Source organism: Typopeltis vanoorti, chromosome 18 (assembly GCF_054136105.1).
Source record: "Typopeltis vanoorti isolate ZY-2024b chromosome 18, IOZ_Tvanoo_1.0, whole genome shotgun sequence".
Taxonomy (NCBI): Eukaryota; Metazoa; Arthropoda; class Arachnida; order Uropygi; family Thelyphonidae; genus Typopeltis; species Typopeltis vanoorti.
The window spans coordinates 105024617-105043530 of record NC_143566.1 but is presented as its reverse complement, the minus strand read 5'-3'; the positions used below and the strand labels follow the sequence as shown (position 1 = coordinate 105043530).

The following is an 18914-nucleotide window of genomic DNA, read 5'->3' as shown; positions in this document are numbered from 1 at the left end:
TATAAAATAAAAAATAAAAAAAAGTCAATGAAACGAATCTTAGGGGATGAATTACATATTATACTTCCAATGAACAGGACCACTCCTAGTTCGTTAGCACCATCTAGGAACTGGTTGCACTTGTTAGAAACTTTGTCAACAGACAAAAAAAAATCTCCCTGGGGACATCCGAACAAGAAATGGTGGATGACCAGGATATAAAATATAATCGGTATAACGAATCAACTGTAAATATTTAAGTGTTCAACAATCATAAAATGGACACACACACACACACACACACACACACACACACACACACACACACACACACACACACACACACACACACACACACACACACACACAAAATTTGAGCAAGAGTTGGTACAGTTTGGAGGTACCACCTTTGGATCTTATGCCAGCGACACCTTTTCCTTTAAGGTACAGTTCTTATGGTGTACTTTCCGCTCTTTGTAACAAGTCAACACATATTTTAATCAATAATAACTGCTTTTGCTTTTGTTTATTTAGTTATCGATAACTGGATAGTCTTAAAGAGTTCAGTTTGAGAAGAGCTATCTTGTTTTCGTAGAAATTCGATCAGTGTACATATGGCTAATATGTATACTGATACTATATATGTATACAATAGAATATAGGACTAGGAAAACATGAGCTTTTTTGTTTGTTTGTTTTCAGTTAGAGGAGGTGAGAAACCTAGCCTCTTTCACAAGATAGCAGTAAAGGGACAAAAGAAAAAGGATGTGTAAATAGCTCATCCTTTTTCTTTTGAGGTTAGCTTGTATCTGAAGTGCAAACTCATCAGTTTGCACTTCAACATATTCGTTCACAAATTTTCAGGGGAGGGAAGGAGAGAGAGAGAGAGAGAGAGAGACTATAGATAAAAACCTCGGATGAAGCTGCAATCTGCCTTCCGCTGAACCGCTGAACAGCATCTAGGATTTTAATTTTGGGGCATCTTCCAAACATTGAAATAATAATCCCCTGCTGGAATAATCAGGTACTATTGAAGTTACAGATCCCAACCTCCAGAAAAATTTATATTTACTCCCACACCAAGAAGAAACCTTCTTTTTGAATGCAGACTGGAAATAAGCGAAATATATACGGGTGATTCCCCCCACCCCTTTTTTTTTTCAGTGAAATAACACAGGACTGGATTTCAGGAATATTTAAAAGGATAGATGTCTAACAGAGATATTAGTGCAGTCTTTACTGGTTTGTAAATGGGAAGGCCTCGGGAATGAGGAGAAGAGCAAAATAATGTAATTTGCAGAACCACGAATCAAGCTGCTAGCTCGTGAAATCAGGTCACTGCATACAAAAGGAGGAGTTAGATGAAAGTGCAATCCTTGGAAAAGAAAAAACTATCCATCCTTATATGCGATCAGTGACCAGAGAGGACACTGGACACACAGTTACAAAATGCACGGGGCAGACCACAGGATGGAAGTAGGGTTTGCTTCGTGTCTTGAAATACAGACAGCAACACGTGGCATATATAAGGACATTCATTTTAAACGTGGTATCATTAATCGATGAGAATGCACTGCCATTTTCCACAAGTAATATTATTCTGCTAGAAATTATGTGTGTATATATATATATATAGTCCGCGCGGTTAGCCTAGTGGCTTTGCGCTTCGCAACCATATGCCTGGGGAAGGAGTGTCCTAGGTTCGATTCCCGTCGGAGACGTGAGGAGCTGAAGGATCTTCCTCAGCCATAGCCAAGTTAGCCGGTCTTGGGCGCGGGCAGTAGGGTTTTTTCCACCAGTTTATCTGGTGTTTTTCATCCCGCAAGCAGGCAAACCGGCCCCTTGAACACACAGGGATACAGCCAAGAATACCTTGAGGCATAGGAGTGACCATTCTATCCTCGTATTTCGGTTACGAAATCCAAGCATGCTTGGAAGGTTGTGGGCCTTAAAGGCCTGTTAAAACCAGTGGGATAGATAGATATATATATATATACATACAGAGCCGGTGCTAGGGTCTTTGTCGCCCGCATGCAATGTCTATCTAAGCGCCACTGTAATGATCCGGGAGTGTGTGGTTCTTTTACGATAATAAAAATTTAAATTATTTGAAATTTCTTAAATAAATTTTGACAGAACAGCCACACGTTGGTTCGCTAAATGTAACGAACCGGGAGTGTTGATTAGGCAGGATAATCGTTAAAAACCTGAATATTCAAAAAAGTCTCAAAAGTTAAAGCAAATTTTGATAAAGCTACTTCACTTTAATCGTTGAATATAATGATACAAGGATTTATAGCCTTCTCACCGACCCGAATCGCTAACAAAATAAGAATGAATTTTAATTAAAGTTAAAATTTATTTGTACTAAGGTTTAAAAAATTCTTGCATTTTACAAGTTACTAAATTCTGAGCTTGTAAAAAATGTTTAATAATTTTTATAAGTGGAACTATCTTTTCGGAAAATAAAAGAAACTCAAGATAGATGAGAAAATAAGAAAATAATTCAGAAATAATTAGAACATTTAATATAAGTATTCAAAAAATAACATCTTCAGAATAACAGAAAAAAAATTAAATTACATAAATATACTTGAAATTTTTTAAATTAAAATTTTAGGGGTTTTGATTTCATATTCACAAAATTAGAAATAATGGTCTTAACGTCTAATTCCGCACATATATTATTTTCAATAACTATTAACGCCAAACTAACAAGCCTTTTTTTTTGTGACATATTTGTTCTTAAGGTTTTAATCAATTTCAACTTGGAAAAGGAACGTTCACCGCTCGCTACGCTAACAGGTAAGGTTAATAGTATTCTTAAAGCAATTGAAAAGTTAGGGAAAGATAAATTATTGGACACAGTTAAATTAAGAATATTGAAAGGGTTTTGAATATTTAAATTATCCTTCCGAAAAATATCCCGGAAAGCACATAACTCGTCATATAGTTCTATTGCATTTACGTCTTTATTGTCGCCGTCCTTCAAGAGAATCTCTAAATCGTCGCAATTTTTTCGTAAATCTTTGTTATTAATTTATAGTAATCTATACAAGAAATTCAAATTATCATATGTTTTTAGTTGTTCAAAACCTTCTATTAACGAACACACTGCGACGTCTAGAAGTGTATAAAACACATTCACTCTAAATGTATCTTCTGGCGATTGTGGCGTTTTGTCATGAAGCTCGTAGTCAAACTGTCGTGTCTTCTTTCGTCGTCGAACTTCCATACCAGTTTTAATTTCTTGTTCTCCGTCCACCTCTTCACTCAGTTCTTTTGCCGTTTTAGAAGTTCTTTAAAATTTATATCTGATCGATACACTTGTAAGAATATTTTTAAGTTTTAGATAGATTCTAAAGCAAGTGTAATCTTCATATTTATGTCTTGAAGCATTTTGCTCACAGGGTTTATTCTGTTAAGTAAATCATGCCCAGTTATAAGAGAGCAAATAAATTTGTAGTCCTTTATTTTAGCACATAATGTTTGTGCTTCCTGCTGAGTTTCTTTATTAAAATTTTCATCATTTAAAATTTCAAAAAAGTGCATCGTAAATTTCTCCTAATTGATATCGTAGAGGGCGGATTGCATTAATTTTACTTTCCCATCGCGTTTCTGACGGATGTTTCAATGTTAATTTTTTTACGAACTTTAAAAGGATTGCCCAACGTTTGTAAGAGAATGAAAAGAAATTGTATATTTCTTGAATAATTGCAAAGAATCTAATTGTATCTGCATTCACTTTGGCTGCATCGTTAATGATTAAATTTAGAGTATAAGCAGCACATGGCACGTAAAAAGCTCGAGGATTTTTGTTCAAAAGCAAATTTTGGAGCCCATATTTTTTCCCTTTCATATTTGCCCCATTGGCATACCCTTGACCTCGCATGTCTTCAATGGGAATGTTCCATTTTTCCAGTTGTTCCATTATTGTTGCACATAAACCACGTCCTGTAGAATCTGATATATCTGCAAAACCTACAAACTTTTCCCTGATCTTGACAATTCCATTGTCACAGGAAACAAAGCGAATAATAATGGTCATTTGTTCTGTTTTACTTGCATCAGGTGTGCAGTCTAAAATTATGGAATGATATTTAGATTTTGGAATTGATAATAAAATTGTATCCCTGATTGCGTTACTTAAAGTTTCCAATATTTCATTTTGACTGTCTTTACTCAAATAGTGTACCCTATTGTATTCGTTGTAGGGTCCTTTCAACATGATTTTCCATAACGGGATCAAACTTCGCAAACAGTTCGACTAATTTTTAAAAATTGCCATTATTTCTTTCATATAATTTATCAGATGATCCGCGAAAAGCTAAATTTTGGCTACCAAGGAATTTTATAATTTCAATCAAGCGTTCTAAAACACTCGTCCAATGTTTCTTTTCCATTGAGTCCGGCAATCAATAGTAGTTTTGTTTTTTAAATTTTTATCTACTTCCTTCCATTTAAAGAAATTTTTCATGTGAGTTAAACTAGTCTCATGTCTATGCAAAGTTGTACTTACATTTCTATAATCGTTATAACCTTCTACAAGACTACTTGATTCCGTAGGTGCGAAAGGTTTGCAACAAAAGCAAAAAACAGAATTTAAAGTTTCGGAATAAATGAGCCATGTTCTTGGCACGAGCTCCCCGTTTTCCATTTTTCTATTATAATACGTGTCGCCAAATTTATGACCATATGTATCTCACTGGGATATATTATATATTTTTTTTGAATAGGCCCCATTTCAATTAAAACAACTCATAAATTTCCATCAATATTTCCCCATTCACCTGGATCTTCTAAATTTACAGAGACTAACAATGTGTTAGTTTCGTGGTTAACTACAACAAAATCTTCTCCTAACTGTTTTTCACTTAAATCATGCATCTTATTATCTTGTTCAATAGATGTTTTCATGCAAACTGGATGATGTGCACGGTTCTTCAACTCTGATTTCTGATGTATCGAGTTGGTTACAATCTGCATCAGAATATTTTAATATTTTAACAAATTTATTAAGAGCCCAGTTTGTTTCTTAACATCTGCTTCTTTCGCAGCATGACGCTTACGATTTTTTACACCGGATAACGTTTTTTTTTTAATTTTTGATTCCATTTCTATTTTATACCCACAAGAAATTATTACACAACACGACACAGAGACGAAATAATAGTCCGCACTGCGCTACTGTCAGTAGCCTACTGAGATGCGTACCATATGACTGGTTAGCTAGCAACAAATGTTTTGTACGAAAATTCGTTTCTGCACATAAAAACCGTTCACCCTTTCACTTTAGATAGACTGCAGTAGACACAACATTCTTTAGGCAAGCATTTAGCCTGCTTTCGCTGCAAAATTGTAAACAGCCGGCTGATCAAAGAGCTGGCAATGTACAATTTTTTTTAAATTTTTATTCGGTGTATCCGGCCTTATTTATTTTAATATTGATCATTCTAAGAATTTTTTGTTTTCATGATAAACAATTTGTTTCTTAAAATGAACTTATGAACGGTGCCCCGGCGGCGGCTCCGTTCATAAGTTCATATATATATATATATATATATTCTTTCAAAACCGCCTCCGCAGCTTTTACACATGCTTTGTTGCTTTCAAAATGGCGGCCTCTTAATGGTTTCTTGAGCTGAGGAAACAGCCAGAAATCGCACGGTGCGAGATCAGGACTGTATGGAGGGTGTGGTAGGATATCTATGTTGTTCTTCTGCAAAACGTCCACTATACAACCAGCTATATGTGGCCTTGCATTATCGTGGTGCAATAAGAAGCCATTCTTCAGCAATGGACGCTTCCTTTTGACGTGCTGTACCATTGCCTGTAAAACATCCGCATAGCACGAGCCGTTTACAGTATTCCCGGGTTCTACAGCGTGTTGGTAAACAATGCCTTCGTAGTCAAAAAACATTATGGTCATAACTTTACTAGCCGATTTTAGTTTTTGCTTTCTTGGGGGTAGGCGAAGACGGATGCTTCCATTCACTGCTTTGTTGTTTCATTGTAGGATCATAGTGATACAACAAAGCTTCATCTGCTGTAATGATGCGTTTTAAGAAGTTGTCGCCTTCTTGTCCCAGTCTTTCTTTCAATTCTGTGCACACATCCACTCGATGCTGCATTTGCTCCGGTGTCAAGAGTTTGGGAATCCATCGGGCGCAAACACATTTCAGTCCCAAATGTTCAGCCATGATTGAGTGAACACTTCCCACAGAAATATTCAGGAAAACATGCAGCTGGCGTACTGTAATTCTGCGATTCTCCTTGATGATAATCGCTGCTGTGTTGATCATTGTCTCTGTGATGGACGTTGAAGGTCTTCCCTCACGTTCAAGATCTTCCACATTTTGCCTTCCTTCCTTATAAGTTTTATGCCAGCGAAAAACACTTGACCTCGACATTGCTTCATCGTGGAAAGCTTCGCTTATCATGTTAAAAGTGCCCGATGCCGATTTTTGCAAAGGCACACAAAATTTAATCGCATAACGCTGTTCCAAGGACGCTTCCATTTCGACGACTGGTCGCAGTTCGAAGGCGCGCCGAAACAAGCTTGCGTTTAGTCACGTGACACTCTGGCACATCAGCCCGTATACGCTATCTATCAACCTATTTTGTTAATACAGACAGCAACATTTCTTTATTCCACAGAAATTAATATTGTGATGAGTGGTTTCGCGACAGAAAAATTAGTCTTACTACTTATTGAACAGCCCTTGTATATATATGTGTTAAAGATACCAAGCTATTTTAAATCTGGTTTTACTCCATTTCCCAAGTAAGCAAACAGACAAATAAGTCAAGTTTGCGCCTGCACATAATGCAAGTCGAAGTATATATATATATATATATATATAAGATGCCAACGTCAGTGAGAACCACGTTCATCAGTTTATGAGTGGAGTCCCAAACAGCAGACGCAGACTATTAAAGGAGTTTTCACTGACCGGCTAATTTCAGTCTGAACATTTTTAAAAATGTGCGGCATTAAAGAATTTCTAGCACTAGAGATTAGAGTTAATAGAGTCAATAGAGTTAACTAGAGATAACTAACTGCATGAAGTTGTCGAAATACTTGCGACAACTTCATATAGGGTACTGGCCGACGTTTCTGACCTTACTGCTCTGTCTTTTATAAGCTCCAGTTAATGACTTTTGAAATTCATCCCAGATGAATTTCAAAATTAATGGTTGCATGTTTCGACGGTATCTCACGGATGATACAAGTACGATAAACAACAAACCATCCGGTTCTTCTTGTACTGATAAGTAGATAAAAAGCACGCAGCGCGATTTGCTTATATGATGTCATTCCCTCATTCTGAAATTTACAACAAATAATAGTTCGACTTATTCTTTTTAATGAGCAGTTCTTAGCAAAACGAGATCCGAACCTGTTTCCATACATGACCATAGGTCGAACATCGCGTGCTGATATAAATTTCTCTGTGTAAGTTAAAGGAAGTTAGCTTAAGAATGCTGCAGAAAATTGTTTGAGTTCAAGGAATGAATTCGTGGCCGAGAAGATAAGTTAGATGACATACACAGACACTTATGAACTTTATATAGATAGATGATCTTTTATATCTATTATACTCGTACAAAATGTTTAGCAGGCAGCAGAGTATTAATGTAAGCAATGAATTTTGAAGGTCTGTATCTGTAACTATGTCTAAAATATCAGTTACAGACGTAAAGTAGTTCGAAATCTTAAACATGCCAATAAATAATATTCTTGTTCAATCCTTTATCTACGTGTAAGCAAACGCAGTTTGGTGGTGAAGTCACTTGATGACTGGGCTACTTGTATATAGAAGCTATTATCTTCACATCAATTGCCTTATATCCATAATGTAACTCCCCCCCCCCCTTTCTGACATGTATAATGCTATGTATTACGGGAAGATCCACTACCTAGACCAGTTTATTGACCCAAGGAAAAACACCGAAGAGCTCCGATAAAGCCAAATCAGTAGAAGCATATCATACGTAGGCGTTCAATAGAATACAGTGATTGAAACCGCTTCGTCTTAAAGTGCGGGTCTACTCCAAAAACTATGAGTGACTCCTAGGATCACTTAACTCATTAAATCTTGATCACTCAAAAGATACTCAGTGGTGGTTCTACTCAGTAATAGCTCCCCCCATTACTGAATAGAACCACTCATCCCAAGGGAAAAGCACTACCGAAGCGTCCCCGATAAAGGGCACCAGCAGAATCACACTACATAAGGGGAATTCTTCAAACCTCGGCCGATCCCCCGGATCACTCTAATCTTAACAAACCCGAAGGATCATTTAACTCATAACTCAGCGGTGGTTCTACTCAGTGACACGCACCCCTACACCGAGCAGAACCCTCAGCAGTGGCAAGCCCACCCTACCACCGATTAGAGCCACTGTAAAAGACATCCACCGAAGCTGCCACTTCAGCGGACTTTTCATATCTGGTTCCCACTGATGGGGGCCAAACCTAGAAGGAATACCAAGATTGAATCAATGCAGAAATCATATAATTACCATATTGCACAAATGGGAAAATTTTTTATTAAAATTTTCTCTTGTTATTAAAATACTCTGGATCGGAGATATATGGAGAGGTGTTTTTTTTTTTTTTTAACCAAGAAAAAAAAAAAAAAAAAGCTTCCTATATATAGTAATTCAAATGTTTTTTTTTTTTTTTTTTCGTGAATGTCAACTTCACGCAAACTTTCACATTTTTATCTTCAGTATACTATTTTTATCTGCAAACGATCTCTTCCAGCTCTGGAACAATATATAAAAAAAAAAAAAAAGCTTATTTCGCAAATGTCAGTTTTTAGCAGACGCCATTCGCAGTCACTTCGCCTGGAAAGAGCAAGTTCTCTGCCACTGCTTTTCTGAATAGTTTTGCTATGTGATATCACTTGTACCTTAGAAATCAGAGCTATAATAAATTTATAGTTCCTATATCCCCGTGATTTATATCGTTTGTCCCAGGAGAAAGAAGTGTAATGCTTCCTGGACTCTGATTTGGACTTTGAAATTTGAATTAAGTCACATCGCATTCTCCTGCAGTGTACTTTCTCGTTTCCATCTGCGTTAAAAAATGAGCCTCGGTTAACAACTATTTTAAAAGCAATCTCTCTTGACAGTTACCATTAAGTCTGTTATTCAATATATCAACGGTAAGTTCGCTGGTAGGTCAAATCAGCCATCTGGCACGAGCTCGAATGCTGTGTCATCTGCAGATTGTTCTCATTAAATGAAAATGCAAAAACAGTAAGAAATGAATCATTTTACTAGGGAAAAATAAATAAATAAAAATAACTAAACAGCAGTCTGATTTTTTTTTTCACGTCTGTTTTGACTACTGTAATTGAGACCATATAAGCAAGGAATTTTGTATAGCTGGAAGACAAGGAATGTATTTTGCGTTTCATTAAGACAAAGAAAAAAAAAATGGACCAGCTGAATTTTTCTTATATGAACTTTTTTTTTTTTTTTTTTTAAACTTTTGACGTGGTATGAAGGTTATCCGATTTTTATTCTCAACAGAGATTTCTCTAGTAAATGGCTATTTAATATTTTTTTAACCAATGTATACGTTATAAACATTTAAACGTTATGTAATTTCGTATGCGATTATATTCGTATGCCAAAAGATCGTCAAAACCCTCCACAAACACTGGGAATAATGCCGAATATCTGATTGGACAGAAGCCCATGTGGATCAAAGTTCCAGTAAAAGCAGACTTTTATTATTATTATTATTATTATTATTATTATTATTATTCGTGACAAAGAGTACGAAGACTCATCGCGGGAGGACACCTATTGTACAACTCTCCGTCTCCACTACTACACCGAACCTCCACTACCAATCATCTACATCAGCGCCATCTACTGCCCACCACAGATAGTATTTTTTTTATCTGTAAATTGCGCGTTGTGAAGGGCGATTTGTCTATATGCGGGATGAAAAACCAGAGTTTCCGGGAGAAAAACCTACTACCCTCCCGCATGAGATCGGCTAACTCACCTTCGATTCCTCCCATCATGACGAGACTCGAACTTAGGCCTTTTCCAATTGAAGGGTGCAACGTACTGTAGTTCTTTCAATTGCGCCACGTAGGCCCTTAAACTGGAACTTCTCCAGAATACAAGTTTCAGAAAATAAATTATTTTCATTTCAGTTCTGGAATCAAATTTCTTTTAATTCTAGAAATAAAATCCGAAGTATTTTTAATATAATATGGCTATATTCCGATGATTGAATATATCAACGTGGCTGAAACTGGCGATTTTATATGATGGAACACTAATAAAATCAGTTTGAATATCGGCCAATTCATAACTTTTTTTGAAGGTCTCCCATGTATGAAGTCGGCCAAAGAATTTTTATTCTAGGATGTAATGTCCAAAATTTTATTTAGCTTCAGCTACATACGACGACGCTGTTTCCTGTTTTCATAGCAACTTACAGATTTGCAGCTTACTCTCTCTTGCTGCCTCTGCAACTAACAGATAAGCCTCTACACACGGGTTACAGATCTGCTTGCGTCTATACGGTTGCACGTTATTACTAACATCATCCAGAACAAAACAAATACGTCCGTAGCGCTGTGCAAAGATGCTCACCACTATTTCTAAATAATTTTGCATGAATACAACATGCACCACAAATATTATGATTGCACTTTTAAAAACAAAACGCAACATTTTAACGCCACTAAGTTCGCGTGCGTCGAAGCGCTAGTCTCTCTATGTGATAAAACTGTTTTGGTCCGTTTGTTGTCGATTCCTTTAAGTCCCTTACTCACATCACCATGGTAACAGTAGATTCTGCTTATGCGCAGTGCAATTTTATGCTAACATCTGAAAGACACTGTCAATAAATAATATTCATAATTTTATTCAGCTTTTGTTACAAGAAATTTACTAATTTCAAGTAAATTATGTCAGCTATTAAAAGGATATAGATGGCGTCTAAGGAAGTGTTTGGATCATTTGTTAATGTTTAGCGAAAGCGCACGTGCAGCTCGAGGTGTAAAACGAAAGCTTTTGTGTACGTAACGTTAACTTAATAGTCATAAAATCCAACTGTGCAAAAAAAAAAAGAAGTAAATTTATAAATCCGTTGACTAATGTTATGATAAATAGGAGGCTCTAGTTTTGCCTTTTTTTTTTTTTCAGGTGACCGACTCAAATATGCAACAAAATTTCATATTCTAATTAAAAACACTGAAAAAATAAAACAAAACAAAATAAAATAAAATAAAGATTTTTGTAGAGTGATGAAAATACATGAAGTAAAATATTTTCATTAAACTTTTCTTTCAAATTTTTAATCTACATATTAACCCAACAAAACTGTAATCGCTTCTCAAGTAAGGCAATGAACCGAAGTCAATTAAAGAAATCCGTCAAGTGAGTCATAGGTAATGAAGAGGGGTAAAGAAACAGGTTTGTTGTCAGGATGCCAACACACACACACATTTGTATACTGATACATTTATTATCTAATACTGTCACGTGCAGTATAATTTCCGAAGTGATCGTGATCTGCATTATAGACGGAATCGTAAGGATAAACAAATGGCTAAAAAATTCCACTTCTCTTTACGATTTTATTAAAAGGCAGTTGCCCCATTTTGAAATATTTAGTCTTTTTCTTGTCCGATAATAAATGTATTTTTTTGTTTACATCACGATATTTCTAATTAAAACGCTATAAACTTTCCTTCTACTTTCTGTGGATGAAACCAAAAATAAAAACTCACCTGCATAAGAAGTGTGGTCATCTCTCCTGACTTCATAGGTTCAGAGGCCGATGTCACCTGTTCGCCATCACGATGTAAAGAAGCGCGAACAAGAAGCGGTTGAGGAGAAGTTAATAAAGATACAGCCACTCGATACAACTGACCTGGACGTACAACCCGTGAAGCAAGCACAAAATAGCCCCTGAAAAAAAAAAAAAAAGTGATAAACTGAAAAAATAACTACAATGTATTATTAAGTAATTGATATTTTGATGTTGAAGCTGTATTCGATTATTGGATCAATGATTTTAGTAAGTAATGTAAGCCATCACGTTTTAATAATATCAATTAAATCACGTTTTAATAATAATTGGAAAAGCCATAGCTTTTCCAATTATTAATATTCCAATTTTCCAATTTATTATTAATAATAAATAATAATTTATTATTAATAATAAATAATAATTTATTATTAATAATAAATTATTATTATTAAAAGCCATAGCTTTTCCGATTATTATTATATGGTTTGAAATAATTTAAAAAAAATATTATATAACTTGTAATCACTTTACATAAATACAGTGATCCATATGTATATCTAAGAGCTGGAAAGTTATGATAAACACCTAGAACAAAAAATGACATTGAAGCAACTGACATAACCACAAGAAAGAACATACTAGTAGCGAAAAATGCAATGGAATTGAATTGTGATTGAGGTAGTCGAGATGAATTTCGAAGATCTCGTCATTTTTATGTTAGTGCTTTTATCCTAAAAATTCAGTTTTGCGAAAATACCGGCCAAACTACAACTGCACGGTAAGTTTTGTTGTTTTTTTTTAAAGCTTCTGACACTTTACATTGACAGACATGGAAAAACAAATAGATGAGACAATATTTGAGAATTATATCGTTAATTTATCAGACGATAAATTAATTTATAATTTATCACTAGGTGAGCTGCTTAATAACAACTGGCCAGGAAAGGTGAAACTCTATGATACGTTTCCCCCCCCGAAAGCGTCACGAGTGATGACGCCGATAAAATGGAGGAATGGTTGGAATCGGTGATCTATACTTTCTCAGATTTTGAAGTGGTCCGCGCACGCAAGAACCGCAAAACAACCGTAGAACCACCCAAAGATAAAGAAATGGAACAAGACGGTCCAGTTTCGGACTCCACTGCTTCTCCCAAAGAAAAGGTGCCTCCGATCATACTAAGAGAAAAACACCGACGGTCAGCTCTAAGATCTACGATGTCCTGTTTACAAATTGATTACACAAAGGTCAAAAATGTGGATGAGGGTATCAAGATACGACCCGCCACGGTGACAGATTATAGAAAATTAATAAAGAAAATGGACGTCAGAGGTATTCAGTACCATACCTTCTCACTCAGTTCAGAAAAAAATTTTAAAGTGGTCCTCCGTGGCGTCTCTGAAGACGAGATAGCTGCTGATCTTAACTTACAGGATCTGCCTCCTATAAAGATCAGCAGAATGTATAGATCAGACAAGACTCCTATGCCGTTAGTCCTTGTAGTCGAGACGTGTGGTATATGTTGTATATCCACATATGTGGTATATGTTGTATATCCACAACATATACAAAAATATTTACAACTTAAAATCAATCTGCGGGCTCATTATCACACCAGAGTCACTCCGGATAAAGCATCTTCTGGGCAATGCCACAGGTGCCGAAAGTTTGACCACGCCCAGAAACTGTGTAAAGCTGAGTTCAAATGTCTGAAACGTGGGGATAGCATATTTGCTAAATATTCTTTGCTCTAGATACGAATCATATAAATGAACGACAACCAGAAAAGACATCAAAAAATATTTTCTGGCAGCTGAAAGAATACAGTATGGAAAGCAAAAATAATGCTGCAGCTTGGATTGAGTTTGAATAACGAGAGGTCAGTGTATTATGCCTGGCCAGTTTCCCTGTAAGACGAATTTACAGCTCAGAATAATTTCCTACCACCTAGAAAGAATAACTAACACCGGAGAAAATAATGCGAAACATCTTATATAAACTTCATTACGCCCTAAAGGTTCGTATTGAATTGTGTAATCAAACGAAATTTTATAAGTACTTCTTGCCAGCTGAACAAACAAGGCTACTACTTTTACCAGGATACAATTTTTTCTCTATCGGGTTATTCGTTGGCTGGCTTATTTCATGCTGATCAGCTTCCTGTTGAACTATTATTTAGTTGCATCTTTATTGTGTTAATCCGAGTGAATAATTTGCATGAAATAGTGTTCAGCAATACGGTAATAATAAAATGCTAATACATATTTAGGTTTTTGTACAGGCACACACACGCGCCAACCGGTGCTTATCTTAACGTTCTGATATTATTGTGTTAAGAGCACACATCACGCAAGTCACATTTTTGTTTTTTAACAGAGGTTACTTGCCGCAAGAGAAGACATTAAGAAAACACGCATTTATTCCTGGAATACACTTAATTATGGGTTTAATGCTTTCATTCACCTCGCCTTTAAATACAGTGCTGGGGGATCTGAAAAGATATAATGACAATCTTGGCATACTATACAATCTTGGCAACAGTGGCATTTTAAATAAAAGCAAGTTAGCCTGTCTAATGCAAGGATGGTAAAGTTTTTCTTCCCAGAATCTTGAATTCTTCATCCTTCTAAACATGCAAATCAGCCAAAGAATACACACAGTTTAGAGATATAATTGCTATTATCATTAGTTATGTCGTATCATTAGTTGCTTTGCATATTCTAAGTTCCGGGTCCAAGTATAAATGATATACTTGGACCCGGATGTGAAATGCTTTAATAGTTTTATATAATGTCGACAGACGAGCATAATGGCTGAATATGAATTTCGTCTGGCTGCAATATCTGTCAGAAGATTAAGTCTACAGAACCAATACAATTGTCCAGGAGTTTGAGTACAGTGTGCAAGTTCAAAGATCTGAAACGTATCTAAAACGTTTCAGGAATTAATAAATAAAAAGTATATCATTCGATAAGTTTAATTGCTAAACGATATTTCTTCAAATGCGTCTTCAAAAGTTATACAATATTATTATTATTATTATTGTTATTTCCGTCCTTTTGCAAAACCACATCTTTATGCTGCCCCTAAACACCTCCCCAAACAGGTAGCGGGTCCATTGATGGAGTTTCCTCTAGCAGAGTGCTGAGGAGTGGTGTCTAAGGGAGACTGTAACATATTTTTCGAACGGGTCCCTCTGTCTAAAACCCGAACGCATCCCTTGGTAACCTGCGCGACTGACGATGCGGTACGATGGACACGTTTGGGAGTCCCACCAGAACACCTGAGCTTGGTGGCGGAGGATCGTGACCATTGGAAGTCCCTCTTGCAGCTGCTACCCCCCAAACCCAGTTAGGAAAGGTGGGCCTTGAAGTTGAATAAATGATTATTATTATATTGGCCCTCCACGAGGAAACTTAAATCCATCTTCTATAGTAGCACCGGAATGAACTCAAATAATTACCTAAATTTACATTTATAGAAGAACGTAACTTACGCCAAATGTGTGCATGAATCGCTTTTGCGCTTGCAGTGTTTTAAAGATAAACGTGGAAAACGCGTTTTAATGGATTTTTTTTTTTTTTTTTTTTTTTTTTACTTCATGCATAGTATATGGGCATTTCATTGAGACACGGATTCGAAGGTATTAAGGATATTCATACAAATCTGACGAAGGAACTAAACGTCATGCAAAAATATGATTTTGAAATGTTTCAAATAAACTGAATTAACGCTGTACGCAAGTTGTGGAAGTAAAGACACGTATTTTGAAGGGGTTAACAAATAAAGTTTTCATGTTTGTTTGTTTTTTTAATCTGTTAGCATTCATTTTACTTTCTAATCCTTTTTCAAGGATTAGAGAGTAAAATAAATAAAATTATTATATCTTTGTTTATTATTTATATATTATACGATATAGTGTAGATTATATATATTATTTATACGATGGTCACGACCGTTCCCATATCCCTAGCGATATTCGGTTGAGAAACCCTGCTCTAATTTATTGAAGTACACTGCAACTGAGTTTTCAAGAGGAATTATGTACAAATACCTCTTCCGATTTTTATCTATGCATCTCATATAATGGACGAATTTCTACTCATTTACACTATCTGTAGAAGTAGCTAGAAGACTCACTTCGGGTGTTCTTTGATTTCCTTAATTAATTTTTTGTTTAACGACATCAGCAAAAACTAACACAAATTCATTACATTTCATGTGATCTTGGTACTGTTCTACTACTGAGCTTGTGAAGGTTTTGAAACTAGTAAATAGTTCATTGAATTTAGCTTTACAATAAGTTGTATTAAAAAGGCACTTCAGGTGTTCAGATATTTTAGAATCGATATTTCTTGGAAAGCAGCTGGACGTATTACGTGATTTCTGACAAAGTCTGTATCACAGCATTCCTTGTGAAAATTGAATGTCTAGTGAAACCTAAATGTCTCTACCTTAAAAAGCCTCGAAAATTCCCAGCCCCGGCGTTTTATACATCGCAAAATGCAACTGCGCCTTCGTAAAACATCACTTGAATTCTGCGCGTCATCTGTCTTGAAAAGTACGTCTTAACACTTTTTGGTCCCTTACCTTCGCTGTCAGTTTTTTTTACCGTTTCACAAAACTTTAAATAGTATACTTTACATTTCCTTTCATTTGTTGTCCATAATGAACGGTGAATTTATATAAATTATCCATAAAATAATTCAATACAAAATAGTAAGAATGAAGTAACCAAAACAACCGAAAAACCGAAGCCAGACTAACTTTTCACGATGTCACGTCAATGACGCCACCTGGTCTCTGACTCATCTTTGCAACGTAATTGTTTTTAAATAACACTATTAAAAAGCTTTTTCATCATTTAAAATGTCTAAATATACAATTACACTAAGCTAATTAATGTTGGGAATTGTGAAAATAAGCTTACTCCAATACTGTATTACAGCTGCATACCTACTTCAAAGTTAAAGAGGATGTTGGGAAAATAAGAACTTAAATTTCTTTTTCTTTGTATTACAGTTGGCAACGAAACAAATAAAAATCGGTCCTCTTAATTTGTTTTAAATGATATTTCTGATTTTTATAAGAATGGTGATGACTTGCAAGTTATGCAAAATAAAATATTGTTTGAGAATACTGGGCTATTTATATCAAAATTAATCTGGGAACGCAGGGCAAGCTTAAGTTTATAACAGAGGTGAGAGATAAACAGTGCCACTTGTTGTCATACATTGGAATTACAGTACTTTATATTTTGAAAATAGCAGTGAGGCATATCTTTGAGAGTGTCTCGCACAAACTAACTTTTTGGCAGGGACAATCTACGAAAATGATGATCGCCGACGTCTCCAAGACAGCATAAGATTCGACTGTAGAAGTCTCAAATCAAAACAACACACTTGTTTTCTTCTACTTGTTTTCTTAGAAGTCTCAAATCAAAACAACACTTGTTTTCTTCGACAAGTGTTGTTTTGATTTGAGACTTCTACAGTCGAATCTTATGCTGTCATACATTGGAATTATTCATAAGGAAGGTGGCAAAATACTCTGGAGCCTATTGAAAAAGCATAGATGCTTTTCAATTTGATTTGGTATGATGAGATTTCCAGCGGCATATTATATTAGCGGAGTTATGCTACAAGAAACTGAGGAAGCAAGGGATCTTGGCGTATTGGTGGATAGGAATTTGAAGTTCAAAGGTCACATAACAAAAGTTGCAAATACAACTCAGAGGATAATTGCGATGTTGAAGCAAACCTTGACAGCCAAGGATAAGGAAGTCGTTTTGCTTCTTTATAAGGCCACATCTGGATCATTGTGCGGAGATTTGGTCTCCCAGGTTCCAAGGGAACAAAGAAGCTGTGGAAAGGATGCAAAAAAAAGTTACAAAGATTATATCCGAATTATGGGATTTAGATTATGAGGACAGATTATCAGATTACAGACTTTGGTTAACAGAAAAAAGAGGGGTGATATAATAGAGGTCTATAAACTTTTGAATGGGTGTTATAGGATATCGTCTGATGAAATTTTTCGTTACATGGAAGATAGGGAGAGAACAAGGGGCAACCATGGATGTTAAGCTTGTTCGCAGTCAAGAAAGGGATACGAGCTAGGTTTTCTCTCACAGAACAGTGAGTGAGTGAGTGAGTGGAATAGTTTGCCTTTAGGGGTAGTGAGTGCTCTAGTGTGAATGAATTTAAGGGAAGGTACGACAGCTGGTTCGGGTGATGTATGGCCTCCCTCGATGAATCCTTAACTCCCTAGAAATCTCGGGTAATAATTTTTTTTATTACATATGATACATACATTACATACATTTGATTACATATGATTACATACTTGATTACATATTTTTCTTTTTAAAAAAATTCAATTTTTTTTAATTAAAATGAAATTCGTACAGAGTTTCATTTCAAACAGATTTTTTTCTTTCTTTTCTTTTTTCCCTTGTATAAAGTATTCATAATAATAATAATAATAATAATAATAATAATAATAATAATAAATTTAATACAGGCATTTATTCATTTAACAATGAGTTATATATACGTTTACAATTTTGATTATTATTTTTTTAGTATATTTAAGCGCTATAACTACAGCACTTAAATGTGATATATGGGTTTGGATTTTTTTTTTTTTTTAAATCTTGGATGAGATGTAATTTCTCAGCTTTCATCCTCGAAGCTTATTTGTAAGCTTATCTGAGGATGACACCAGTTAGTTATTATTTATTGGTTTGTTTGCTGTGTTGGGAAGTTACGAAATCAAACCTATGTTTAATAGGTTTGATTTTCACCAGCCGTTGATTGTGAAATTCACATGTTGATTGTGAAATAATAATAATAATAATAATAATAATAATAATAATAATAATAATAATAATAAAATCTACATAATGAATATGCTAGATGTCTGGGGTAATTACTTTGAAGAATTGTTAATGAAACATTGTTAAGTCACAGAACAGTGGTCGAAAAACTTACGACGAATACAGTCGGGAATACATATCAATACCCTGATGACTTTTTCTATTAAAACCTGAAAGCTCAAAGGGCAGCTGGAGTAGAAGATATTCAACCAGAAATGCTCAAGTATGGGGATCTAAAAATTTTATAGTGGCTGCAGTGTGTAATTCAG

General features: G+C 35.3%; 1 protein-coding gene across 2 annotated transcripts in view; it reads right to left on the bottom strand.

Annotated features, from left to right (window-relative positions):
* The window catches only part of LOC150097025 (CD109 antigen-like), a 623307-nt gene that overhangs the window by 578615 nt on the left and 25778 nt on the right, over positions 1-18914 (bottom strand). For both annotated transcript variants that reach the window (XR_016549783.1, XM_090407831.1), the window contains exon 2: positions 11748-11928. Coding sequence is in view for 1 of the 2 variants with exons in the window: in XM_090407831.1 (XP_090263957.1) it covers positions 11748-11928 (181 nt within the window). In the remaining variant the exon portion in view is untranslated. The remainder of the gene's footprint in view (positions 1-11747; positions 11929-18914) is intronic.